Raw genomic sequence first — 27,644 nt, 5'->3', positions numbered from 1 at the left:
AAGCATCAGAGTACAGATTTGAACTTGTGACTTAATACAGACATTCTGTGACAGTGACTGCATGATTCTAGCAAATTAATCCATGTCTGTCCATGTGATATAATGCATCAGTGGGAATGTTATGACAGTCAGTCACTGAAAATAGGTAATGTGAATGTGGCCGTGTGATTAACACTAAAAATATTTCCATTTCTTTTATTGCTAGCCCTTGCATCCCTAACAGTCAAAATATTAAATCAATAGAGGATTTCTTGTTTCATTTCTCTTATAATCTAAGCTATTGTTATTTATGCTTTGCTTCAAACCTTAGTTTAATATATCTGGCTTTTTGTCTTAATTTTCCTTACTTTTATCCCCTTTCTGGTTCTGTTTTTCCATAGCAGATGTCCTTACTGCTTCTCCTGCTCCTAACAGTCAGGAAGGTAAAGCCATTTGAATGGGACATTTTAACTGCATGAATGTCGGCATTCTGTGTCCAGTTTTTTAGGCCTTATTAGCATGATGAAATCGTGTTACTTACATGAGTAAAAGTGTAATAAAATGATTGATCTCGTTTATTTCCTGGCAGCCTGCATGACCCTCACTTGATATGAGGATATTTTGGCCTAAGCATATATATGGTCTGATAAAATAGTGAAACTTGAGTGAGAAGTGAGAGCATTCTTATTTTTCATTTTAAAAGAGCATAACTGTAATGTGCATTTAACACCTTTAAAGTCATTTTGAATAGAAATACCAAAACAAGAGCAACGTTTATCTGTCATGCTTTAGCTATTATTAGATATATGTTAATTTCTATCCTTGAGGTTTTTGCTTAATAAACTCCCAAACAATTCTGAAAAGTTTACTTTCCAGTTAAGTAGAATTGTGAAAACTGCATTGCAAATAACAGTATCTCTTTTCCCCAGGTCTTGACATTTCTAAAGGTAAAAGAAGCTAATAGCTTCATTTTAAAGTGAGAGTGATTAACTCCTGTATACACCATCTAGAAGTACTTCTACTACTAAGTTATCCCCAGACTTGGGTGCTGAGGCTTCTGACGCGAGGGTATCTAATGTAAGGTTTGCATGGTCCTAATGATCTGTACGGACATGAGCCTTCTCATTTAGATTATGTCTGTAGGGTACCAAAACTACTTTGAATGAGTCCATTCAAAATAAATAAATATATCATTGACCAAATTTAACAGATTTTTAAAATAACACCCCAAGCCATAATTTTGGTAACATGTAGCCAGAGCCTCAGTCTTAACCGATAAGCACGAGTGTCTGGATATCCTTGAATGATGTAGACATAGCTTGTAGGTGACGCATTGGGTTCTCATTTGCTGAAGCCTGCCCACTTATTTTCAGACAACATTCTAGAAGACAGACCTGAAAATAAATCATGTAATGACAAGCTTCAGTTTGAGTATAATGAAGAAATCCCCAAGAGGATAAAGAAAGCAGATAACTCTGCCTGCAACAAAGGAAAGGTGGGTGAATGGTTTCTGTTCAGTTACTCTTGGGCCATGGCACTCCTGTCAGTTGCGGGTGAAATTTCACTCCCTCCCTGTCCCTTTCCTTCATATTTCCCCCTCCCTTTCTCTTAGATGCCAAAGCCCACATGGCAATGCTATGGGACACACACCTGCCATTTGTAGAAGGTTAGTCACTGGTTCATCCAACCAGTGGCTGCAGAAGCATACAGTGTGGCAGGCACTGCGGTGGCAGGCATGGAAGGTGGTTTAGTGATGGAGACAAATACGTAAACAGAGCTTGTAGCTGAATACAAAGGCCAGTGACTACACAGTCTTATTGGAGCATCAGGGGGATGATGTCAGAAAAGAAGATTTGGCCAAGCAGAAAAAAACAGGGCATTTAGGCCAAGAGGAGGACAGCCTGCTGCATGCAAGGAATTTCTAGAATTTTTAAAGTGTTTGGGATGACCAAGCCAATAAACAGGACCCAAACTGTTAAGTGTTCATGGAGGAATGATACAGAGAAAGGAAATCTAAATGAGATACCCAGATCCTGCCTTCAAGTACTTCACACCATGTAGACTCTGAGCAGATCTGCAGACACAGTTGCAGTAACACTGTTGGAGAGCCAGATAATAAAGCCAAAAATCTGAGCCCTAGAGATGCATACTCAAATCATGTCTCATTCAACAAACATGCACTGACTATTCCACATTTAAGACACTGGACTGTGCCCCAAGGGAAGATGAAGAATGAGTTAGGCTCATTGCTGGCTATCAGAAAGTTCTGACTCTGGGAAAGGTGTTGGGACTTTTGTGTGTAGATGGATACAGAGCGATGTGAAACACACTGAAGACATGAGAAAGGAACAGATAAAGATCTTTGGGGCTTCAGAGGTGGGTGGGCATTCACTTCCTGTGTAAACTGCTATCATTTTTCCCTTGATAGGTTTATGACATGGAATTGGGAGAAGAATTTTATCTTCCTCAGAATAAAAAGGAAAGCAGACAGATTGCACCAGAGCTTTCTGACCTTGTCATCTATTGCCAAGCAGTAAAATTTCCAGGTAAGTGTGGGCAGTATCATCTACAACATGTAAAGATACCAAAAGATAAAAATGTGCTGTTTAGGGGCACCTGGGTGGCTCAGTGGGTTAAAGCCTCTGCCTTCGGCTCAGGTCATGATCCCGGGGTTCTGGGATCGAGCCCCGCGTCGGGCTCTCTGCTCCGCAGGGAACCTGCTTTCTCCCCTCTCTCTGCCTGCCTCTCTGCCTACTTGTGATTTCTTTCTGTGTGTCAAATAAGTAAAATATTAAAAAAAAAAAAAAATGTGCTGTTTATTTAATTGGACATTGCAAATGCTTTCAAAATAACCAAATTGTGTGACTGAAGTTACTGTTATTCCGCCTTCTAAATATTTATTAATATTATTATTATTACTAATTACCTTTGATGTTCATGAGGAAAAATACCATAAAATGTTTGTTTTCTAGATACCATATCATTTCATAATAGCTAATAATAATGATAATAATAATATTCATAACATCTAATAGCTTAAATTTAGTAAGCCCTTCAGTAGCAGGCTTTGTGAGAAGTATTTGACCTATACAGTGTTACTGACTTCCTGATAATGCTGTGAGGTAGATGGGTTTATCCCCATTTTTAAATAAAATGAAATCTGAGAGAGACACATTGGTCCAAGGTTTCACAATGTATCACATGAAAGTGGTAGAGAAATTGACTTAAGCAAAAGGGAAATGTGCTGGCTCATGTATTGAAACATGAAGAGATATATAAGTTTCAGGTAGAGCTTGATCTAGGGCTTCTCCTTCCCCATTTCTCCCTCTGCTTCCTCTGGATTGGGCCTGTTGCTGCCGCAAGCTAACACCATGTTTCCAGATCAGCTTCCGTCTTACAGCCTTTTCCAGAAATTTCAGCACCCATTTGATTGTTTTCCGTTGAGTCCTTTGCCCATTCCTGAATCAGTGCCTGTGACCCTGTGACCTAGGGCCTATGGCACATTCCCCATCTCTGAGCTGGGTAGTGAGGCTCCACCCAAACCACAGGGCCAAGGGTGGGATTTCAGTGGGAGAGTAAGTTTCCCCAACTTGCTATTTCTAGAAGTACAGCAAACTTCATGATTCATCATTCATGAACCATTCATGAACCATTCCTCCCCCGAAAAACATGCATTTCAGTTAATACGAGGCAGAACTGTGATCCTGAAGCTTGTTTATTTCCAAAGCCCTGCTCTTAATCCTTGCACAACTCTGTCCCTCTTGTTGAGGGCTGATCTAAGTGCACTCACCCAATTGCATCCCACAAATGGGGCAGCAGGGGCTACAGGGCAAATAGGAGAGTCCATAAATATATGGAAGTCAGAAAAATTCATCTCCTTAGACTCTGAAAAAGGATACCCTTGTGCAAAATTTCTAAGGACAGGAGAGCAGCTGGAATCAGGAGATTCATCTAAATGTTGGGAAATGGGGTTTTTAACTTAGTCTGGAGCGAGTGGGTTAACAATTCGGGCCTGCATGGGAATGCAGATCCTGGCCTCCAGGGGCCTCCTATAGAGGCCCCACTTCTCACACTCTACTCTGCACACAGGACAAAAGGATTAGGCTAAAAATTAGGTAATAATGGTCTTTTCACACACATGGAAAAAAATCACAGATAGAACGTCCTCAGTTTCAAGTTTTCTCCCCCAAACTCTTTTTAAACTTTTGGCAGCTTCTGCTGCTTATCTGATAGCAAATGCCGTTGAGGAAGATATGAATTAATAAGTAGCAATCAGAGTTTTCAAAGAAATGTAAGAACCTAGCTATTTAGGTTTAGTTTCACAGAGTGTGACTTTCCGTCACGTAAGTACGATATGATCATATTTGCAGCTGGGGAAACCATACGCATGTGGGATAAAATCCTCTTCCTGCCAAGGAGCCTTGTGGCCTGCCTGTCCTTTATGATGGAACACGTGTGAGGACCACTGCCTTCACAAATCAAGAATCACTCACATGCTTACATTCGAGAATCACTGTCTCTCTTGTTCTTTATCAATTCAGGGGCCACCACACCCAAGCCATTCCACGGACTGTGTCTTTTCTTCTCAAGCACAGATTAAAGAGCACAAATTCCCAAAGATACTTGAAGTCACTGTGAAAGAAAGTTTCTGTACCAATAGAGAATTGTGGGAGAGCCAAAAGGTCACTGGGTCCAGCTTCTGACTCAAGGCACAGGCTAAGGGTTATTTGGCTTATGTTTAAAATTCCAAGAATGCTGGTTGTTTTTAAAGTGTTTATATAGCACATGTTCTTTATAGGTATACTACATTTAATTTTGTTTTGGGGTTTTTGTTTGCTTGTTTGTTTTCTGTGATTGAGGTTTCTTACCTTTTTTTCCCCCCAAGTTTATTTCCTTTCAAAATTAACTAAACCATGCTACCAGAATCATTGTCCTAAGAGATTCTAAATATTTATGGTTATTATGCTTTGTTTCGTTGCTCATTGGGAAAACGCCATAAAATGTTTATTTCACTACACTATCCACTTTGATTTTGCTACATTACCAATTTCAGTGCATCTCCCCTTTACCTTTGCAAGTCCCTTCCAAGGAGCCACATGCAAAAAAAAACTTCAGAGCAGTGAGGCACCACGAAGATCATGTGGTATGACCTTCCCCAGAAATAAAATTAATTTCCTCACGACCATGAACCTGCTTCAGTGGCAGAACTCAACTCCTCAGTGACCTTGACAGGACAGTTACATAACTTCTCTGCACTTCCAATTCCTTATCTGGAAAAAAAAAAAAAAAAGACATAGTATGTCCTAACTTGCAGGATGGTGATAAAAATTAGCAGCAAAGAGCACCTGGGTGGCTCAGTGGGTTAAAGCCTCTGCCTTGGGCTCAGGTCATGATCCCAGAGTCCTGGGATCGAGCCCCTCATGGGGCTCTCTGCTCAGCAGGGAGCCTGCTTCCCCCCTCTCTGCCTGCCTCTCTGCCTACTTGTGATCTCTGTCTGTCAAATAAATAAATAATATTTTAAAAAATAAGCAGCAAAGTATATGATGTGATTAGCACACTATCTAAAGAAGAATTGGCTCTCTGGGAGTGGTGGTTGTTGTCATTGGTAAATGGGCCAACAGGGCAGAAAAAGGCTCTTTGTTACTCTTTCAGTTACTTCTCTGGGCCTCCCCAGATTCATTCCCTTTTCTTGACCACCCAGCCCTTGTTTTCTTTCTTTCTTACCCCAAGGGAATGACCGGGTTCTTCACAAAAGGGCCCACATGCCCTTTGACGCATGCCAGGATGTGTGCAAAAACACCAGAATGTCAAATAAATAAATAAATAATCTTAAAAAAAAAAAAAAAAAACACGCCAGAATGAACAGGCCCCTTCCTCTAGCCCCTTGGGAGAAAACCTGCTGTTAGATCTTTATGCACAGGGCAAAATTCACACAAAATTTTAAAAATAAAGCATGAGAACCTCCTAGTCCAAGTGTGTGCATCTTTGTGGTTACAGATACTTAAGAGGAAAAAAAAAATTAGAAGCCCCACAGCTGCTATGAACTGAGCACTTTCTCTGAGCAAGACACTCTACAGAGTGTATGTCTGCACATGAGCTCATTCAGCCCTAACCATGACCCTTTTACAGGTGAGGAGAGAGTGATGCTGAGAGGCTAAGTCATTTATGTGAGGTGACACCACTAGGAACAGGGTGTGAACCCCAGGGTCTGTGCTCTTATTAAGCACCGCCTTAGCCTGTCTTTGCTGATGTTCTTGGAAGGTGTATTTTCATCTCAAAGAGGACCTTCTGACCACTGCTTCAGCTGAAGGAGTGACTTTCTAGTGTTATAGTTGTACACGCTGAAGGGTTTGTGGGTGCAACTCTGGCTTTGTGGGTGCTTTTAAAGGACTCTCCCTGCACTGGAGCCAGGTCCGCCTTCATTTCCTCATTCAGCAAAACCCTATGAAGTTCCTGCTGACCCCCGGGCTCTGTGCCAGGCAGGAAGGGTCAGGATCAGGAGTAAGCAAGAGAAGCCATGAACCATCAGGATCATCACCACAGCATTTCCCACCGAACCCTCAGGCTAACCTTGTGAGCAAGTACCAGTCATCGCACCCATTTCATGGATAAGGAAACTGAGGAACGGAGAAGGGAGGCGTTAAGCCAACCTGCCACTAGCAGTAACTGAACCAGACAGTGTGACGCTGAAGCTCAGGCTTTGACTCATTCTTTCATCGCTCTGAGTTGAGACATTAGGTTCTGATAATTAAATACTGACCAGGGAACTTTCTTTTCCTACACGTTTTCAAAATCTTTCTGGTGTACAATCAAATGGGTGTGTGTACGTGTGTGTGTGTGTGTGTGTGTGTGTGATTTTGTGATGATCTTGCCACATTTGCCTCCAGAGACAGAGAAGCTTTGCTACCATGCCTGCAATGCTATTATTAACTACACTAAAAATGCTAGTAGGTCTTCTGTCCCGGGGCTGCAAGGGAGTAGTAGGACTTCAAAATAAACAGTAACGGGGATGGAAAATGTTGAGTTCCCTTGCTTGTAGTTTTTGGCTTATTTATTTTCATTTTATGGGAACAGGCCTGTCAACTCTAAATGCATCTGGCTCTAGCAGAGGAAAAGAAAGGAAAAGCAGGAAGTCCATTTTTGGCAACAATCCGGGCAGAATGAGCCCTGGGGAGACAGCATCGTTTAACAAAGCATCTGGAAAAAGTAAAGTCACCTTCTTCCAATATTTTGGCCCAATTCTGCATGCTGGATGATTCCAATGCTTGACCGTCTAAGCACTTCCCTTGAACTTTAATTTCTTTTTTTATGTTCATGAATGTTGTGTTATCTAAGTGTGATACCAATATATTTTAAATTACAAATTTACACTCTTAACTTCCTAAAAAATAACATTTCACTGAAGACGTTCTAATAGTGTTTGCCTCAAAAGTAAAAATTGGAGCCACCTTGGAACATTCTAGTTGTTCTTGGAACTCTTCATCCTTATAACTCTTCATCCTTATAACTTCAGAAGATATATCCATTTTATTTCTAATTACTTTTTATTATAAAAGTAATAAATTCCCATAGTTAAAAACCCAAACTTTTCAGAGTATTATTAAAATTCCTTTCCACTCTCCATGTCCCAGTTCTATTCCCCAGAGGTAACCACTGTTAAGTTTATTGTGTTTTGTTCAAGAAAAATAAGATTCTTTTTAAGATAATCCAAATGGGATATAACTGAACATACTTGGATAACATTTTTTCTTGAGGTCAAATTTGTATATAACATTATATTAGTTTCATGTGTACAACATAGTAATTTGGTCTTTGTATGCACTGCAAAGTGATTCCCACAATAAATCTAGTCAGTTACCATCCATCACCATACATTTAACCCCCTTCACCCACCCTTCAATAACCCCCTTCAATAACCACCAATCTGCTCTCTGTATCCAGGAGATTTGCTTGGTTTTCTGTGTTTGTTTTGTTTTTTATATTTCACATATGAGTGAAATCATGTGGTACTTGTCTTTCCCTGACTTATTTCACTTAACATTATATCCTCAAAATCCATCCATGTTGTTACAAATGGTGGGATCTCCTTCATTTTTATGGCTGAGTAGTATTTTGCTGTGTATATGTATACCATGTCTTCCTCATCCATTCATCCTTCACTGGACACTTAGGTTGTTTCTATATTTTGGCTGTTGTGAATAATGCTACAGTGAACATTGGGGTGTGTGTATCTTTTGGAATTGATGTTTTTATTTTTTTCAGAGAATTATATCAGAATTGGTTTAGCTGGATCATATAGGAGTTCTATCTTTAATTTTTTGAGGAAATTCCCTACTGTTTTCCATAGTGGCTGCACCAGTTTGCCTTCCCACCAACAGTGTGTGGAGTTTCCCTTTTCTCTACATCCTCTCCCACACTCGTTATTTCCTGTCTTTTTGATAATAGCCATTCTACCAGGTGATATCTCATTGTGGTTTGGGTTTCCCTTTCCTTGGTGATTATTGATGTTCATATTCCCAGGTGCCTATTGGCCCTCTGTGTGTCTTCTTTGCAAAAATGTCTGCTTAAATCCTCTGTCCATTTTTTAAACAAATGGATTTTTTTTTTTTTTGCTCCTGAGTTATTTGAGTTCTTTATACACTTCAGCTATTAATCCCTTATCAGATATATGATTTGCAAATATTTTTCTCCCATTCAGTAGATTCACTGTGCAGAAGCATTTCAGTCTGATCTAGTCCCACTTGCTTATTTTTCCTTTTGTTGCCTTTAATTTTGGAGTCAGATCCAAAAATTCAACACCAAGATTGATGTAAGGAAGCTTATTGCCTTTGTCTTCGTCTAAGAGTTGTGTGGTTTCAGGTCTTACATTCAAGTCTTTAAACAACTTCAATTTAATTTTTTGTGTATGGTGTAAGATAATGGTCTAGTTTCATCCTTTTTGCAGGTAGATATCCAGTTTTCCCAATACCATTTACTGACGAGACAGTCCTTTCCCTGTTGTATATTCTTGGCTCTGTTGTCACAAATTAATTGACTGTATTTATGTGGGTTTATTTCTAGGCTCTCTATTCTGTTTCATTGATCTGTGTGTCTGCTTTTATGCCGATACCATATTACTGTGATTACTATAACTTTGTAGTATAGTTTAAAATCAGGGAGACCTGTATAACTTTTATACTTGCTGTAACTTTCCTCATAGCTTTCTATGCATATCTACCTTATTCTCCTTAATGCTCCCATGGTGTTCTGTTGTGTGGATAGACTGTCCTTTATTTAACTGCTTCCTTGCATTTAGGTTGCTTTCTAGGGGGTGGGGGTGGGGTGGTAATGGCAGAAGTTTGGAAGTTTTCGGTTTTGGGGTTTGGTTTTGTTTTGCCATTTTAAAGAAAAAAACAGTGCTAGAGTGAACACCCTTGGGGGTGTGTGGTGGTGTATTTGTGCAAACTTATCCACAGAATAGATGAGATACCGAGGCAGAGGACTTCTGGGCTTTTGATTTAAATTAGCGTTGTTACACTCATCTTAAAACACACTCGCTACCATTTTGTTTCAAGGCAATGGACTAGCTCACAAGAAGCAGGCAAGATGTATTCCGATGTGTTACGTGTTATGATTGCCTATTAGGATGTTGTTCAGGTTTATCTTTCTAAAAATTTGTAAAGTTTTCTGCACTAATCTGAGGCTAATCTTTTGGGGGTTTAGGTTCCTGTGAAGGAATGCGGCAGGCCTGGGAGGAATCTTCTTCCCCCCTGAACCCAACCACATCCCTCAGCGCTATCATTAGAACTCCCAAATGTTACCATATCTCATCGCTGAATGAAAATGCCGCCAAACGTCTGTGTCGCAGGTATTCTCAGAAACTGATCCAGCATACCGCCTGTCAGCTGCTGAGGACCTACCCGGCTGCCACCCGCATCGACTCCTCCAACCCCAATCCCCTCATGTTCTGGCTCCATGGGATTCAGCTCGTGGCGCTCAACTACCAGACAGATGGTAATGGGCCTGCTTCCCCCAGAAGGGTGCCTCCCCACCTCTCTCCCCTGCGTCTTATGTTTCAGCAAATGTAGTGCAACAAGCAAGATTGTTTGAAGGGGGCCAGATTCCACACGGGGCACACCATATGCAAGGGGTAGACTACAGAGGACTGAAAACAGAAGTGAATTTGATAAGGAATTGTGCCCTGGATGTTTTGATTAAGGCAAAAGATAAGAACCATGAAACAGCCCCTAATTATCTCCTGTTCCTGCCCCCTTTCTAAAAGCATTTTCTTAAACATTTGACTGCTCTTGATAGGGCTGTGTCCAATTTGTTTTTAAAGATCTTTGAGGTAGAGATTTTCTCATACCCTTTAGTAAGTTCTCTTGCTAAGCTTTTGTTCTTGCTGTGAAAAAGTAGTGTGGCTTCAAACACTTGGCACGTTAAAATCATTAGAGCTTCTTGTCTTCCCTTTGAGATTGAGTTAGAGAATAATGGTGGGTGTTCTAGGAGTGGCTAACACAAAGAAAACCAGAGTGAACCACATGAACAGAGAGAGTAATGTCTGTGTTTCCCCACTGGGGATGAGACTCTCCTAACCAGGGAACCGATGAGACCTAAAACTCCAGGTAAGAGCTACCATTGACGGCAGGCTCACCACGCACCAGGCACTGTGCTGAATTCTTGGACCCCCTCCCATTATCTCATTTAATCTTCACAGCAACCCTACAAGGTAGGTACTTTTAGGATCCCCATTTCTCTGATGAGCAAACCAAGGCACAGAGCAGTTAATTTGTTCCACATGACAGAATGATTTATAATAATAGATTCAAGGATTATGGGAGTTTAGAGGATAAAGTGTTTTGTGTCCACTTGATTGGGGGAGGAGTGAGGAAGCTACAGAGGATGAGGAAAGAGTAAAAGAGAAATGTTTAAGTGTTTTCTAAAAGCTCATTCAAAAACCAGAGTCTTTCCTTTGAAGAGTAAAGCTGCCTCCCCATTCCTCTCACGTGAACCGAATCAGATCCTCACTAACCGTGCTGACCTATCAGCACAGCCCTGTCTCCAGCCAAGTTCAAACCACAGCGTTAGTCCTGGGGCCACCAAGCAGCCTGGCACTGGTGCCAACAGGGTCCGTCTGTGGTTGACCCCACAGATATATGGTCTCAGATACCAGCCCTGTCTTTATGCCCCTTAATATTTGTTTCTTTCAGTTGATACTAAGTAAGCCAATGCAAGTGAAGTACCATACTTAACATAGTGCCTGGCACATAGAAAGCATTCCACAAACATTAACTGTCGTAAGTGTTTTTTGATAAGTTATGAAAACAGTATGATTTGGACTCACAAGTGGAAATAATAATGAAATATTTTCAAAGTTGTAAAAATTTCTTTTCAATCTGTCCCAAGTGGCTTGTGGGTTCACATCTCTGGCCCTGTCCTTAGCCCTGTGTCCACTGGTCCCCTTGGTTATAATGATCCTGAAATATTTTAAGTAAACTGAAATAACTAGCAAAATGGTTTTCTCAAGGAAATGGAAATACATTTGGTTTGGGATGTGTCCTTTCTCCTGAAGTGCCAAAGCTGCTGCAGACATACTGGCTACGCTGACAGCAGAGGGAGCCACGGCTGAAGGGGACACAGCCCCTCCTTCAGCCCCCCACAGTCTGAACCATGCACTGAGCTTGCCGCAAGGCCTCCACTCACCCCAGAAGGTTTATCTTCTGTCCCCAGTCAAGCCAGAGAGTGTGTTGGAGCTCCTGCACTCAGAGGGGGTAGATGGCTGTGTTATGCAGTCCATCAAGTTTCTCTGCAAAACCTTCCAGCTCCCAGGACGGGAGCCATATCTACTCTCTTGATTTCAATACAGCAAGCAATGATAAACATCTCCTCACACTGCACAGAGCATGAGCTACACGCAGTGTCAGGGTGTTCATCTGTAAAATGTTCATCTGTAGTCCTCTTTCCTCAAATTGAGGGTGGAGCCACGTCATAACCTGCACACACTAGGTGCTCAATAAATGCTTGCTGCACTGAGCCGAAACAGATTGTCTCTATTAGCCCTGCTGCAGTCTGAACCTGTGGTTCATGATTTTTGGTCCAGATCTCTCTACTTCTCTGTGGATGTGAGTCCAATAGATAAGAGCCAACATTGGAATCATTATTTTTAATTTTTGAAAAGAATTTCTAAGCTATGGAGTGCTTGATTTTCCATGAAATGCCCCAACCAAAAAACAGAGCCCCCTCCCGTTGTCCCTTTAGTCTCCAGATATTTTCTATGGATCTCATCTACCTTACCACTTTCTGAATTTCAGAGAACTCTGATGCCACAAAGGGGTGTCCGTAGACTTAGGCTGATCTCTTCCCAGGAACTCTAATAGCTCCTTCAGCTCCTGGAATATGTACAGTTATCTAGAACCAGGAGTAGCCCACGTCTCCTCAATAAAACCAACTCTTGAGCTGGGAAACTCACCTGAAGCTGGTGTGCAGACAGACCCTTGTTGTTGCTGGCAACAGTCCTGCTACACTCTTTCCCATCTGGAGCAGAACATATTCTGCATCATGTCCTAGGACCTACAAGTATATAGACCTTCAGCCCTAGTCCAAAGACAAGCTTCCAGTAATATTCATTATGCTTTCTTGATCACACTCTTTATGATGACTTTTCCGGCCCCAAAATATAGGGAAAATATTATGAGAATGGTGTCTAGTTACTATGGAGTTTTTAAAAGAATGGAAGACTTTAAGGTGATGCTATGCTTGATCTGCCATCACATGCATTGACTAAGAGGGATGATGGGGTTAGACAGATTCCTGCGTACTCTGTCCATTGGTTAGAACCAGGGTTTTAAAACTATATCCCTAGATGAAGATCTGGGACCAGCCGTAGGACCAGAGAAGGACTGGGCTTGAAGGTCCCACCTTTTATCCCAACTGAGCACCTCCACGTGGATCTGTTTTACAAAGTGGATCACCAAATGGGATTTTAGTTAAGACAAAGCACTTCCAGATTTTGGAAAGCTGTAAGGATAGACATATCACTAATGCCATCAGACTTCAAACCCAAATGGCTGTTGATATCATAGTCATATTTAATGATTACTGTTTATTGAGCACCTTCTGTGTGCCATGTGTCAGGGTAGGGACCTTCCCTCATCATCTCATTTATCTTTATGACACCCCTTGAGATATAGACTACATGGCTTCAGCGGTTCAGACTCAGTAGTTAACAATAGTATACATTACAAGGTTTGGAAGTTAAGCTGGGTCAGGCTGCTCAAGTGTGAACGCCAACTCACCACTCACAAGCCACGTGCCTTGAATTTGTTCATTTCTTGTGCCTTGGTTTCTTCATCATAAAAATGAAAATACTAACAGAAGCTACCCCATGGGCTATGGAGGCACTGATGCACACACGGTGCTTCACACAGGGGCTGGTGCACGGGAAGGGCACAGGGAGTGGAAGCTGCTCTCATTTCATGAGGAACATTTCTCCATTTCATGTTTACCAGCTGAGTGAGCTAGTTTGCTTCCCTCCATTGTCTCAATGAATCAGTCACATGGGGACCAGATTGAGCCTGAGAGGTGGGGTCCAGAGTGCTAATTTTGTAGCTAAGGAGGCTGAGGCCCCTGGAGCTTTCATGTGTCTAAGACATCTTCCCCCCAACAATTCCTGCACATGGCCCCAGCCAACCCCCATGAACATGGAAAAAAGTTACACACGAGACGAGTGAAGGCCAACTTCTCCTTGCTCCACGGTGCTGACCACACTTTTCCTTGATGTGGGTCCATGTAGCAAGTTCACTCTGCACAGGGGAGGAATCTATCAGAGAGAACATTTGTCAGGTGTGTCTCATAAACTGCTCATTTGGGCCACTTTTATACAGACTTGTGCCATTAGATGAGCCTTTGAATGTGGAAGAGGCTGCAAGTGCAGGGGTCCAGTCGTTCATCAGAGAACATGCCAAATAAAATTTGGCCACCAGACACTGGAAGCTGTTGTGAGAGCTCCAGGCGTTTATGACTGAGGGGACTGGGGACATGATGGAAGTACATTTCATAAGGAAGTACTATTATTTAAAAAAAAAAAAAAAAAGAGGTAGACGTATTGCGATTTATGGGTTGAAACTGAGATTTCAAAGACAATTTTTTAATTTTTCTGGCTATTCTCCTCACCTTTCTTGTATTCCTAATATTTCATCTTCTTTTTGAAAAAGCCAGGATTATTCATACAATTGTCTGCAATGTTTGGTGCTTGGGGATAAGAAAATGCCATTATCCCCTTCCAAAATTCAGTACAAAATGAGGTATTTCACGGATTTTTCTGGATGGGTGTTGTGAATTTTTATTTGCATGAGTTTTTAAGTGGCAAAATGTGGGATGGAGCGTGAGCTCCGCAGAGGCTGATCCCGCGTCTCGTCACCGGCTGTGCCTCGGGTGCGGTCGGCACACAGTCTATGCCGTGAATGTATAGTTATCTCTTCTTCATGCTTCAGCTTAGGGGAAAATGGATCCGAAGTTCTTTTGAGCTTGAAAGTAAATGTGTGAGATGACGCGTGAGCCACCAAGTAACAAGCAATTTTTACTTTATTTTGCAGATCTCCCCTTACATTTAAATGCTGCCATGTTTGAGGCCAACGGTGGCTGTGGCTATGTTCTGAAACCCCCAGTTCTGTGGGACAAGAACTGTCCCATGTATCAAAAGTTTTCACCCTTGGAAAGAGACCTGGACAACATGGAGCCTGCCGTCTATTCCTTAACTGTAAGCATGGCCTCTGTTGTCAGAATATAGTAAGATCTATAAGACTTCCTGAATATGAACTGGTCTTGAATTCAAGGCATTGCAAAGGTCTTGTGTCACAGTCTTGTTCATGCAGATTTTGTTCCCAAAAGAATATCTTTACCTCTCAGAAAGCAGTGGCTCTGGTTTCGATACGCTTTCACCAGGCCCTGTATCTGCGAGAGCCCAGTTGGTGAAATTTTGAGGTCCCGGCTTCACCTGCATATTGATGATGGATTCTGTCCTCCTGCCCCTGATCATCATAACTATGAGTGGATCCCATAAACGCTGAGCTCCTGGTTAGAGCAGATCATCTTAAACTCTGATAAGTCCTTACAAGATCAGATCAAGATCAGACAGGCCTCAATATACAAATCAATTAAACACCTTTTCTCCTTGCAGATTAACTATCATTCCTGGGCCTCTCCTTACTCCTTTTATTACCTAGTTAAGTAGTCATCAGAACTCCAGAGGCTGACCCCAACAGCTGAGCCCCAGTAGCTCAATACCCAGACTTATTCCCTGTTCTTTCACTCCTACTTAGTTGATAGAGAAACAAAACTGCCAGATGGTGATAGAAAAATCAGGGAGGGACGAAGCTACCTCTTCTCTCCATCTTCACATCTTGTCTGGCTGGCTGCAAAGGAAGACTGTCATGCAGACTGTGTTCCTGATACCTCAGAGCCCCAGGGGATCCCACTCACATGTGTTCCTCCCTCCCAAACTGCTTTTTGCTGGCCCCAAGATCAGGGCAGCCGCCCCTTTCTGTTTGAGCCTTTCAGCTGGAATCAAGTATAGCTCCATCTACTTACAGAAGGCTGTGGGTTAATTTTTAACAACATTCCCTGGGACTTGCGTCAAAATTCAACTCTTCGTGACAAAGATTTGGGGTATATCAAATATATCCACCTAAAACCTTTTGAACAGAATGTTAGTACGATTCTCAGTTACATTGCCCGCGGTCCCTTTTCTCTTGCTTTCTTGAGAAATGCAATCATCTTGATTGCTTAGTTTTTGAAAGTAGTTTGTCATTTTCATAGTTGAAGGTTATGGTCAGGTGAATTCTGTGGACAAATTAGGCTTTCACTTGATGTGATGTGATGACCCAATTACAATCACTTTTTTTTTTTTTTTAGCAACTTTATTAACCATTTACCACACTCATCCCAGAGTGTTCCCTGTCGTCTTGGAGGGAAGTGATGAGGCATAGAGGTTGCTCTGTTTCTTTGACATCTTGGGTGACTTGGATCCTTTTCTCTTCCTCAGATCGTCTCTGGTCAAAACGTGTGTCCAAACAGCAGCACGGGGAGCCCGTGCATCGAAGTCGACGTCCTGGGCATGCCCCTGGACAGCTGCCACTTCCGCACAAAGCCCATCCACCGGAACACTCTGAACCCCATGTGGAACGAACAGTTTCTCTTCCGGGTTCACTTTGAAGACCTCATATTTCTTCGTTTTGCGGTTGTGGAAAACAACAGCTCGGCTGTGACTGCTCAGAGAATCATCCCACTCAAGGCTTTAAAACGAGGTAGAATATAATCATTAAAATGCTAATCATTAGTGTGGCTACCTGATGGATGCCCCGGACTTTTTGGTGCTCTTCCTACCACTGTGTGTGTGTGTGTGTGTGTGTGTGTGTGTGTGTAAAAGTTCCATAGTACATAGTTAAAATAAGAGGCACAAAGTAATAATACAGATTTGAACACTGTTGAAGCACATTTCAGAAGAGGTTTTTCTTTTACATCATCCTAAAATCACACATATTGACCACATCCCGTAAGAGCGCAGCCTCTGCTTCTGCTCGTGTGGGGAGGAGTGTTTGTACTCCCGTTCCCACATACCCCTTCCCAGTAGCACCCACCACAGCCTGGCATGTTTAGAGCAGGGACTGACGTTCGGAGAGGAGCCCGAGGGGCGCCAGGTGGCTCAGTCGGTAAGAGCAGGGGACTCTTGTTCTTGGGGTCCTGAGGTGAAGCCCTACGGTGGGTCTAGAACTTACATTAAAAAGTTTTTTTAATTATGGGGCACCTGGGTGGCTCAGTGGGTTAAGCCGCTGCCTTCGGCTCAGGTCATGATCCCAGGGTCCTGGATCGAGTCCCGCATCGGGCTCTCTGCTCAGCAGGGAGCCTCCTTCCCTCTCTCTCTCTCTTTCTCTCTCTCTGCCTGCCTCTCTGTCTACTTGTAATCTCTGTCTGTCAAATAAACAAATAATAAAATCTTTAAAAAATAAAAAGTTTTTTTTAATTAAAAAAGCAAAAAACAGAGAGAGAGGAGAGGAAAGGAGCCTGAGAGGAGGTGGGCTGAGGTATGCTTGTGGCATCATCAGGCTGTGGTGGGAGTAGGCTCCAGCCTCATCCAGGGGCAGAACCTGGGGTGGGTGTTGGGGCAGAGCAGGGGTGGTTGGAGAATGCTGAGCACCGGCTGGGGCTGTTGGCCTGAGGTGGTTCGGCCTCACCAGGGACTCTTGGTAATAAAATGCGGATTCTGACTCAGTAGGTCTGGGGCAGGGCGTGAGATTCTGCATGGCTAACAAGCCCCCACGGATGCTGACCCTGCTGGTCTGCTCTGAGTACCAAGGTTCTAGTACATGCTTCTTCCCACAACCACACTCCAACTGCCACAAGCATGTGACAGGCTCCTACAGTTTCTGCTTTCCCCACTATACAAGCAGCCCTCGGTCATTGCCTTAGTCAGCTCCAGCCACTATAACAGAGCACCGCAGATGGGGGGCTTAGACAGCAGATGTGTCTTTCCTACAGTTCTGCAGACCAGCGTGTTGGCAGGATTGGTTTCTCCCAAGGCCTCTCTCCCTTGCTTGCAGATGGCCACCTTCTTGCTCTGTCCTCACATGGTCATCCCTCAGTCTGTAGTGTGTGGCTGGTGTCTCTCTGTGTCTTTGTGCTAATCTCTTTGTAGAAGGACACCAATTATACTGGTTTAGGGCTCACCCTGATGACCCATTTTAACTTCCTAAAGGCCCTAACGCTCTTTAAAAACCCTACCTCCAGATACAGTCACATTCTGAGGTCCCAGGAGTTAGAGCTTTAACATAAGAATTTGGAGAAGACAATTCGGTTCATAACAGTCATTACAGAAATGTGAGAAAGTACAGAGAAGCAAAAACAATTCTTTTTAACCATCCATTCCCCATCCAAAATCATCACTTTTGGTGTATTTCTTTTGCAGACTTTATTTCTCTGCCCATGTATTTATATACTATACATAACATGCATACATATACATATTACATAATGTATTTTTTTAAAGATTTTATTTATTTATTTGACACACAGAGATCACAAGTAGGCAGAGAGGCAGGCAGAGAGAGAGAGAGAGGGAAGCAGGCTCCCTGCTGCACAGAGAGTCTGATGCGGGGCTCGATCCCAGGGCAGTATGATCATGACCTGAGCCTAAGGCAGAGGCCTAACCCACTGAGCCACCCAGGCACCCCATAATGTATATTTTTAACAAATAGGCTTCCTACTAATCTTAGTGCTTCACACCTTACTGTTTCACTTCCTGGTGTATGTAGGGTGTGACTTTTCATGTTGACAGCCATGCATCTTCATTACCACATTTACTGGCTGCATGTTATTCCATTTTGTACGAACATTCAAACCATAACTTACTTAGCCAACCCCCTATTGTTGGAATATTATCCCTAAAACTGTTCTAAAAGGGAATATTTGTAGAATGGTAACTGTAGATGACTTGATACAGAGGTGGTCAGGTTTTCCTAGTATATTTTATTTGAGTTTAGGATTTTCGCTTTGAGTCTACGTTAAAAACAGTACCTAGGTGGGGCGCCTGGGTGGCTCAGTGGATTAAAGCCTCTCTGCCTTCAGCTCAGGTCATGATCCCAGAGTCTCTGCTCTGCAGGGAGCCTGCTTCCTCCTCTCTCTCTCTGCCTGCCTCTCTGCCTACTTACGATCTCTGTCTGTCAAATAAATAAATAAAATCTTTAAAAAAAGAAAAAGAAACAGTACCTAGGCAAGTTAGTTACCGCTCAGTGATCCAGAACTGTCCCCAGGGACAGCAGTCTGCTGAGGAAAAGGCAACTCTTGGCTGCGTGCCTGCTGCCACTCCCCACCCATCGCCAAGGCCTGATTTCCACCGACCGTTGACTGCCCTCCCCGGGGTGGTCTCCTGGAAAGAGCTCTGGGGTGCGTGGCTAACAGGCTTCTCCCAATTCTGCATTATTCCAGGTTATCGGCATCTTCAGCTGCGAAACCTCCACAATGAAGTCTTGGAAATCTCTAGTTTATTCATAAACAGCAGAAGGATGGAAGAAAACTCCTCCAGCAGTGCTGTGCCGGCCTCTTTGGTAATGAAGTTCTATTTCACTCAGCATTAATAACTCCATTAGAGTTATTAATTAGGTAGCAATGGAAGTAATAGTAACAATAACATCCAGCCCTTCACACTTTCCACCTATACTGACTCAGTTAATCCTCTCAATAACTTTGTGAAATAAATATTGATACCATCTCCACTCCATAGATGAGGAAGGTCAGAGCTAAGATATCTGAGGTCACACAGTGATAAATCCAAGTTATTCTAGTGCCAAAGCCCATACTCTTTTTTTTTAATTTTTTATTTCTTATTAACATATAATGTATTATTAGCCCCAGGGGTACAGGTCTGTGAATCGCCAGGTTTACACACTTCACAGCACTCACTATAGCACATACCTTCCCCAATGTCCATAACCCCACCACCCTCTCCCTACTCCCCTTCCGTGGTAACCCTCAGTTTGTTTTGTGAGATTAAGAGTCTCCTACGGTTTTTCTCCCTCCTGATTCCATCTTGTCTCATTTTTTTCTTTCTTACCCCCCTAGCCCCCCACTTTGCCTCTCAACTTCCTCATATCAGAGAGATCATATGATAATTGTCTTTCTCTGACTGACTTAGTTCGCTCAGCATAATACCCTCCTGTTCATCCATGTCGTTGCAAATGGCAAGATTTCTTTTTTTTTTTTAATTTTTGATTTTTTACAAAGTCCATATTCTTAATAAGTACATGATGGTGCCTGCCAGGGAGGTGAACCCAAAATAACAACATGGGGAAAAGACTAATCAAGCCAAGCTTGGGGAGTTGCACCATCGGCCCTCTTGGAAATGGGGGAGGAACACCACAGAGAGGAGCACCATTGCAGACTCTCCATCTTAACAAGCTCCCCAGGCCCACTGAAGTTCGAGAACCACTGGACCAGCACTCACCCCAGTAATGCAGGGTTGTTTACTTAAACAAGTAGCACTGCTTTAATTAACTGGATGATTCCATGACCTTGCCCTTTAGAGGTGAATTTTAAAGGGTGCCTGATGATTACCTCTTTACATGTTTGATAACCCGTTCACCGTTGGAGCAATCTTAACCTTCAACATAGCGCTAACAACCTGTGGAAAGGCACTGTGTATGCTCACAAATGGCACTGGCTTGGGCTCCTGGCAATCCCCCAGCTCTCTTCTCTGCTTCTCCTCCCCTCACCTCGTCACTATCTTCTTTCTCTGTCCTGATCTCATTTCCTTCAGTGTGTGGTCAAGGTCAAGGACAGCACCTTGGCCAAGATGGAGGGATACTATTGCTGGTACGTGGTCGGAGGACTGGGAAGCAGGGGCAGGGCTGCCTGGTACCAAAGGGCAAGAATCACATGTTTTCACTGAGGAGAGGCAGGACTTTGTGCCGGATTCAGGGTCGGTCGTCCTCGAAACCTGTTAGCACTGAAGATGCCACACGTGCCGTGAATGAACCACTATTCCTCACAGCACTTCTGACACCAAATACATGGTGTCTTCCCAATGCTCCTTCAGCTCTAACACCAGCTGGGTGTCCTGCCTTTTGATTTAATTCTGACACCATCTACCTGGACTTAGCATTGGATCCTGAAGTTAAGGACTATCCCCACTTCAGGTGCCAGTGGCAAGTGCCAGGCTGTCACTGGTACTGCTGACTGACCAGTTATAAATTCAGGAGTTTTCCACAACTCCCTCCCCAGGTTCAAGAATTTTCTACAATCACTCATAGAACTCAGAAATGTGCTTTACTCTTACCAGTTTATTATGAAGAATACAACACAGGAGCAGCCAAATGGAAGAGATATATGGATCAAGGTCTAGAAAGAAGGGTGTACAGAGCTTTTCAGCATCCTGAAGTGTTCAGCAACCCAGAAGCTCTCAGAACTCCATCTTTTAGGGGGTTTTATGGAGGCTTTGTCCCTTTTCCAGGGAGAGAAATAATAATAAAATAATATTTCCAGGGCCAGGCATAATGTCAAAATTCAGCTCTCAGTAAATTTTGTATTTTGAATGAATGAATGAATATATCTTAATACAAAAAATGCTCAAAAAGTTTTATAAGGGGGCTCCTGGGTGGCTCAGTCATTAAGTATCTACCTTTGGCTCAGGTCATGATCCCAGGGTCCTGGGATCGAGTCCTGCATCGGGCTCCCTACTCAGCAGGAATCCTGCTTCTCCCTCTCCCATTCCCTCTGCTTGTATTCTCTCTCTCTCTCTTGTGTCAAATAGATAAATAAAATCTTTAAAAAAAAAAAAGTTTTATGAGTTACACACCTCCCCAGCTCTTCCTGAAACAGAAATGCTTTTCACATTATAATTATTTGTGTGCCCAGGCAGCAAGCTCTCCAAGGATGTAATAGTCTATTTATCATCTTACCATCCAAAATTCTAGCCCAGGACCCTAAAGAGAGATGGAACTCAGTAGACACTGTTGGAGGTCAGTTCATCAGAAGTAACACGCATTTCAGATGATATCAGGTCTCCTAATTAGGATGTAAAGAGTCACTACTATTTAAAATAAATTATTATTTTGGTAGTATATTGCTAATATCCTCACTAGACTATTAGGGAAGATGCACCATGGCCTCTTCAACCACAAACAGAAGCATCCTGTTATAGAAGAATGGTCTTCTTTTGCATTTATGTGTCCCCCTACAGACTTCTAAGAACTAGTACTTCTGTATTGAATATAGCCTGGAAATAACACGAGAATGAGAGTGAATAAGAAACCATGTGATCTTCCTTGCAGATGTTTAATACAGAAGAAAGAAAATGTTTGCAGACTCACAAAGTCACAGTGCATGGGGTCCCGGGTCCAGAGCCCTTTACTGTTTTCTCCATAAATGGTGGCACCAAGGCAAAGCAACTTCTCCAACAAGTAAGTCCAACAAGCCCATGGTTGGGAGAATCCAACATATATATATATGTGTGTGTGTGTGTGTGTGTGTGTGTGTGTGTGTGTGTGTTTGTGTATATGCGTAAATGCATGTGTAAACACAAAAGCATACATAAAACACAAAGTTCATGGTGATGCGCTTCCTTTTGATTATTTGTGTAATTCAACACCAAGATCCACCCTAAGAATGATCTGGGAGAACTTGGTATACCACGAGACAAGCTAACCTGTAGAAAAGGATTTTTAACACATTAAAAACATGGGGTTCAGGAAGGATAAAGACTAGAATGCGTGGCTCTCCAAGCATGTGTACTCCTTCCCTCTAACCCTAGAGCCGGGCCTCATCTCCCTTTTTAATGTAGAGCTTACTAATCCATCAGAATTTGCACACAAGCTGAATGAAGTCTGCTTGCCGTCCTAGGAGTTAGATCAAAGTTTTAGCGCATCAGGGTGGAGCACATGGCCAAGAAGACATCTTTGGCCCTTCCAACCTTAAGCATTTATGTGCATGTTGAGCAGCCCCCTTGTCGGCCTTCCCCTGTCACTTGATCTCAGCCTTCCAGGTACCATCCCTCTGGTGCAAAGGGGCCAGCAGGGCCTGACATGAGAGAACGAGGGCCTGTTGCCCCAAACCCTGCAGCAGCCCTGGCCTGAGTCCCCTCATGTGGTCCCGCATCTGCTTGGGAACCCCAAAGATCTCTGTGGCTTTCTGTAGGCAGGGCCACTGCCCCATGGGAGGGCATGTCTGAGTGAGAAAACCGGGAACAAAGCAGCATCCAGAGGGAGGCAGTTCCTCAAAAGGACAGGCATACCCATGTGTAATGTCTTTTGTCTTTTCCTAGCACAGTGACCTAATATCTTGGCAGACTATTTTATCCCTAACCCAATTCATCCCTTTTCATCCTTGGGAGTAGACCAAGGGAGCAGTAACCAAGAGGAGTAACCATGGGCTTTCTCTGAAGTTAGGGTGTGTGACGACAGGTAGCTGGGATCCTAGAATGTATGCGGCGGGGGTGGAGACTAGAAACCAGTGAAACCACCATATGGAATAAGAGTAATAAATAGTTCTGGTTTTGAAAGAAAGTCTCTATGGACAGGCAACAATTTGCCCAACATTTTAAAACTGACTTAAAGTCAGAGAAAACGGCTTAAGTGCCAGTTTTCATAGACTATCAAACAAAAGCAACTACCAAGACTTGGGGGAGTGGCATTTGTTTGGGGGTTTGTTTTTATCTTTTAAAGCAATCGGGCTGGGCGCCTGGGTGGCTCAGTGGGTTAAGCCGCTGCCTTCGGCTCAGGTCATGATCTCAGGGTCCTGGGATCAAGTCCCGCATCAGGCTCCCTGCTGAGCAGAGAGCCCGCTTCCCTCTCTCTCTCTCTCTGCCTGCCTCTCCATCTACTTGTGATTTCTCTCTGTCAAATAAATAAATAAAATATTTTTAAAAAAAAATTAAAAAAAAATAAAGCAATCGGGCCATGAACTTCAGCATCTACTATCACAAAGTATTGTCGGGGATTTGGAGATATTAAGTAGGGTAGTATTTCCATAGACCACCCACAAAAAGCAGCCCATTACTTTATTGTCACTCCTGGTGAATAATTCCATGGATATAAAGCAGGACTGAGGAGGGAGTGAGACGGCCCTCTCATGGGGATGATGGTGCCGACTGACCCACTCCTAGAGGCGTCACATCCTGAATACCCCATAGCAGTAGCTGTCTTGCCCCCCCATAGGATCCGTAGCCCAGGATCGATTAGAGACCAAGGACTGGGGTGAAGGGAGCAGCGTCTCCCTGAGAGTCTTCTGCCTCCACCGTCCTCAGCTCTCTCTGCTTTTCCTCCAAGTGAGATGAAGAAGTGCCAAGTGTTGACTCTGGTAGTTGCATCATTGGTGCAAGCTAGGAGAAGGGTGTTTGCCTAATACAAGCCAGATGGTGGCAACTTTCTCTGTCCCCACTCGAAGTTGAGCCTTTTGTCAGTAACCTGTACGGGTGGGAAGCAATGCATTAGCCAGAGGGGCCATAGTGATGGCTAGTGTTCACTGGGTTCTCATAAGTGCCTGCATCCGGCTTCATAACCGGTGCCTGTATCATAAAATGAAATGACGAGGTTGTTACTTTTACTGTTCCCATTTTATGTATGGGGAAACTGAGCCTCCAGGGGGTTAAATATCATGCCCAGCACCTCGCAGTCAGTCAATATTAAAGGCAAACCTCAGACCCAGGTCCGTCTGGCTCCAGAGCCTCATCTCGGCTGCTCTGTTTGACCATCCAGGGTCCGTCGCCAACAAAGAAAACAAGCTTGTAGGCATGGTGTCAAGAGTTCATTGAAAGGAGAATTCCCAGGAACTTAGGTCAGATGACATTAGAAGACAAGCATTTCCAACCTGAGAAAAAGGGATGATGTTGGTAAAAGCTGTGTTAGGGTCTTTGCCACTGGTCCTGAGTGACAGGATCCCAGAGAGCTAAACGCATAGACTGGGAAGCCTCAAGCTTGTAATTCAGTAGGAGCTCTCATTCCAACTGTGGGAAAAATAGTTACACTGTCTGGGGATTATGAATAAATTGTGTCGTTGCCCAGAATGAACATAAACAATCCTTCTTGGACATCAGAGAGTTCTTAGGTCTTCCAGGAAGAATTATGCAACGCTGCAGAGTAGGTCTTACTTATAAATGGTACATCAAACCTATGTAAACACTGTGAAAACAGGCTTATTTCGTGTGTGTGTGTGTGTGTGTATTTATTCAAGTATAGTCAACATACAATGTTATGTTGATTTCAGGTGTATAATAATGCAATGATTCGATCATTCCATACATTGCTCAGTGCCCACCATGATAAGTGTCTCATGAATCCCCCTTTACCTATTTCACTCATCCCCCAACCTACCTCCCTTCCGGTAACCATCAGTTTGTTCGCTGCAAAAAAACAGCTCATTTTAGGGGCACCTGGGTGGCTCAGTGGGTTAAAGCCTCTGCCTTCGGCTCAGGTCATGATCCCAGGATCCTGGGATCGAGTCCCGCATCGGGCTCTCTGCACGGCAGGGAGCCTGCTTCCCTTCTTCTCTCTCTGTCTGCCTCTCTGCCTACTTGTGATCTCTGTCTGTCAAATAAATAAATAAAATCTTTAAAAAAAAAAAAACAGCTCATTTTAGTTTGGGGGCAGGTTAAAGATTCTATTTATTCATGAAAGACAGAGAGTGAAACAGAGATGAAAAATAGAGGGGGAGACATGAGAGACAGAGGGAGAGAGAGAGAGAGAGGCAGAGGGAGAAGCAGGCCCCCTCAAAGCGGGGAGCCCGATGCAGAACTTGATCCCTGGGATCATGACCTGAGACCAAGGCAGATGTTTAACCAACTGAGCCACCCAGGTGCTGGAAAAATAGCCTTATTTTTTTTTAAGATTTTGTTTTTATTTTTCAGAGAGAGAGAGGGAGAGAGAGCAAGCACAGGCAGACAGAATGGCAGACAGAGACAGAGGGAGAAGCAGGCTCCCTGCCGCACAAGGAGCCCAATGTGGGACTCGATCCCAGGACGCTGGGATCATGACCTGAGCCAAAGGCAGCTGCTTAACCAACTGAGCCACTCAGGCATCCCAAAATAGCCTTATTTTGAATGAAAGTTTTGCCTTTGCTTTTTTTTTTAGATTCTGACGACTGAACAAAACACCAAACCTATTGTCACAGACTATTTTTTGATGGAAGAAAAATTTTTTATATCTAAGGAAAAGAATGAATGCAGGAAACAACCATTCCAAAGAGTCATTGGTCCAGAAGAAGAGATCATGCAGATTTTAAGCAGCTGGTTTCCAGAGGAAGGCTATGTTGGCAGGATTGTCTTAAAAACCCAGCAGGAAGTAAGTGTGTCTGACACCATGACGACTCAGTATGTGATTTGCAGCCTCACACCTGGCCACCTCCCTGCATTCAGAATTTCCTATAACTGCAACTTGACTTCTGTTGTTTTTCTTAAGTAAATGTGGAGAAATGATTTTATTCTTTTGCGTGTGTTCAGAATGTTATCTCTAAGGTACGGAAATTCAGTCTAAAAGCTGTCATTTGTAAAGAAAGGGAGCAAGAACTCAAAGGATTCCTTATGTACGGCATCAGCTGTACATAAGGAATCAGCTGGGTCCAGGATTTGATTTCATTGTGAAAAGACATTGTCGTAAGCATCACAGCACTGTTTCATGCTAGTCCCATTGGTATTTTTACCTTTGGGGTTTCCTTGCCTGCCTCTTCATGCCTATTAAAGTTTTAGCTACTCGAAGATTCTGTGCTTCTAGGCAAAACAACAGTAGTTCTTTGAAAATATTCTGTAACTTCACACAAAGCAAGAATAATCTCTCAGCCTCCGGCAGAATTAGTAAAAATTAACATTACATTCACTAACATTCCCATGGTTGTTCCCACAAAGGAAACAATTCAGTAATTGCATGTCAGTCTACGTTGGTTAACTCCTGTCTGAGTTTGTGAATGGAGCATTGATTTTTCTTTTTTATAAGAACCCACTAACTTCCCGCCATTTTCTAAAATGACCTATAAAGTCATTGCTTCACCACAGACAGTCATGCCTCATGATATGTCAATAATGAAGGAGTTGAGTCAGTTCAGCCATTGATTAAACAAATATTTCCTGAGCACCTAATAGGAGCCAAGCCCTGTTCTGGGCACACGGTTGGTTCCTTTGGAGCATGTAATAGAGCTTGGTTGGTAAAATGCCCATCAAAGGTCCATGGTGTTGGGATACAGTGGAGATGAGAAAGAGCCAGTTTTCAGCATCATGTGCTACATTTTCACTGTGCACTGAACTGTGGAGGTGGCCAAGAGCTCCAGCTCTTGGCTCCAGAGAGCTCCAGCATCTGCTCTGGGAAACCAGAGCCTCTGTCTTTCCTCCTAACCTTGCCTTAGACCATAAAAGGACACTTCAGTTAGGCACAGAAATGTAATTGTCTCCCAATCCTCCCCTCCCTATTGGACTTACACGTTGCAGAGACCGTTAACAAGCAGTTCTAGTAATTACAGCTTTATGAGAAAATATCAGAGGGCTTAGCTGGACTTTGGAAGTCATGTTCAGTTTCTCTCTACATTCTTCCTTTTTATTTCCCATTGTCTTACCTCATTCTCCAGCTACCTATAAAAAAGTATCTAAGTGATTATGTCAACAAGTGAATTTTCAAACCATATAGTTGCATAATGATTTACAGTGTTTAAAGTTCTTACTTACTGCTTTTGAATGATCTCGTGACAGAATGGAAACCATTTCACACATAAGGAAATGGAGGTTCACAGAGGTTAAATGACAAGGTGAGACATAGAAAGAACTACATCTGTGGCTTTCCGGTCAGTGTTGTTGCCCCATCCTGTGCTCCACAGGCTGGTGCTGAGCCAGCCCTCTGCAGAGGACACTGGTGCCCAGCACTGTGGAGACAGCAGGCAGCAGCAAGCAGGAGAGAACATGGACCGGCCGTTGAGTGTCATGCTGGGGAGGTTAGGAATGCCCATATGCAATTTAAAATGTGTCTGAGGGCCGCCTGGGTGGCTCAGTCGATTAAGTATCTGACTCTTGGTTTAAGCTCAGGTCATGATCTCAGGCTCCTGGGACCAAACCCCATGTGGGGCTCCATGCTGAGGATGGAGTCTGCTTGTCCCTCTCCCTTCCCCCTCTGCTCCTCCCACTTCGATCCTTCCCCTTCTAGCAATCTCTCTCTAAAATAAAT

General features: G+C 43.3%; 1 protein-coding gene across 6 annotated transcripts in view; it reads left to right on the top strand.

The window, feature by feature from the left end:
• Window positions 1–27,644, top strand: part of PLCE1 (phospholipase C epsilon 1) — a 325,242-nt gene that overhangs the window by 285,026 nt on the left and 12,572 nt on the right. For 5 of the 6 annotated variants that reach the window (XM_004749638.3, XM_004749637.3, XM_013054725.2 and 2 more), the window contains 9 exons: window positions 1,353–1,474; window positions 2,408–2,525; window positions 7,054–7,185; window positions 9,682–9,972; window positions 14,553–14,716; window positions 16,001–16,262; window positions 18,940–19,058; window positions 21,780–21,908; window positions 25,572–25,781. In XM_004749638.3, coding sequence (XP_004749695.1) covers window positions 1,353–1,474; window positions 2,408–2,525; window positions 7,054–7,185; window positions 9,682–9,972; window positions 14,553–14,716; window positions 16,001–16,262; window positions 18,940–19,058; window positions 21,780–21,908; window positions 25,572–25,781 — 1,547 coding nt within the window. The remainder of the gene's footprint in view (window positions 1–1,352; window positions 1,475–2,407; window positions 2,526–7,053; window positions 7,186–9,681; window positions 9,973–14,552; window positions 14,717–16,000; window positions 16,263–18,939; window positions 19,059–21,779; window positions 21,909–25,571; window positions 25,782–27,644) is intronic. The other variant, XM_045068712.1, reaches the window with a different exon arrangement.

Source organism: Mustela putorius, unplaced genomic scaffold, assembly GCF_011764305.1.
Source record: "Mustela putorius furo isolate JIRA1106 unplaced genomic scaffold, ASM1176430v1.1 tig00003909_pilon_pilon_pilon, whole genome shotgun sequence".
Lineage (NCBI taxonomy): Eukaryota > Metazoa > Chordata > Mammalia > Carnivora > Mustelidae > Mustela > Mustela putorius.
The sequence above is the reverse complement of the archived record's forward strand: the minus strand, read 5'-3'. Positions and strand labels throughout refer to the sequence as shown.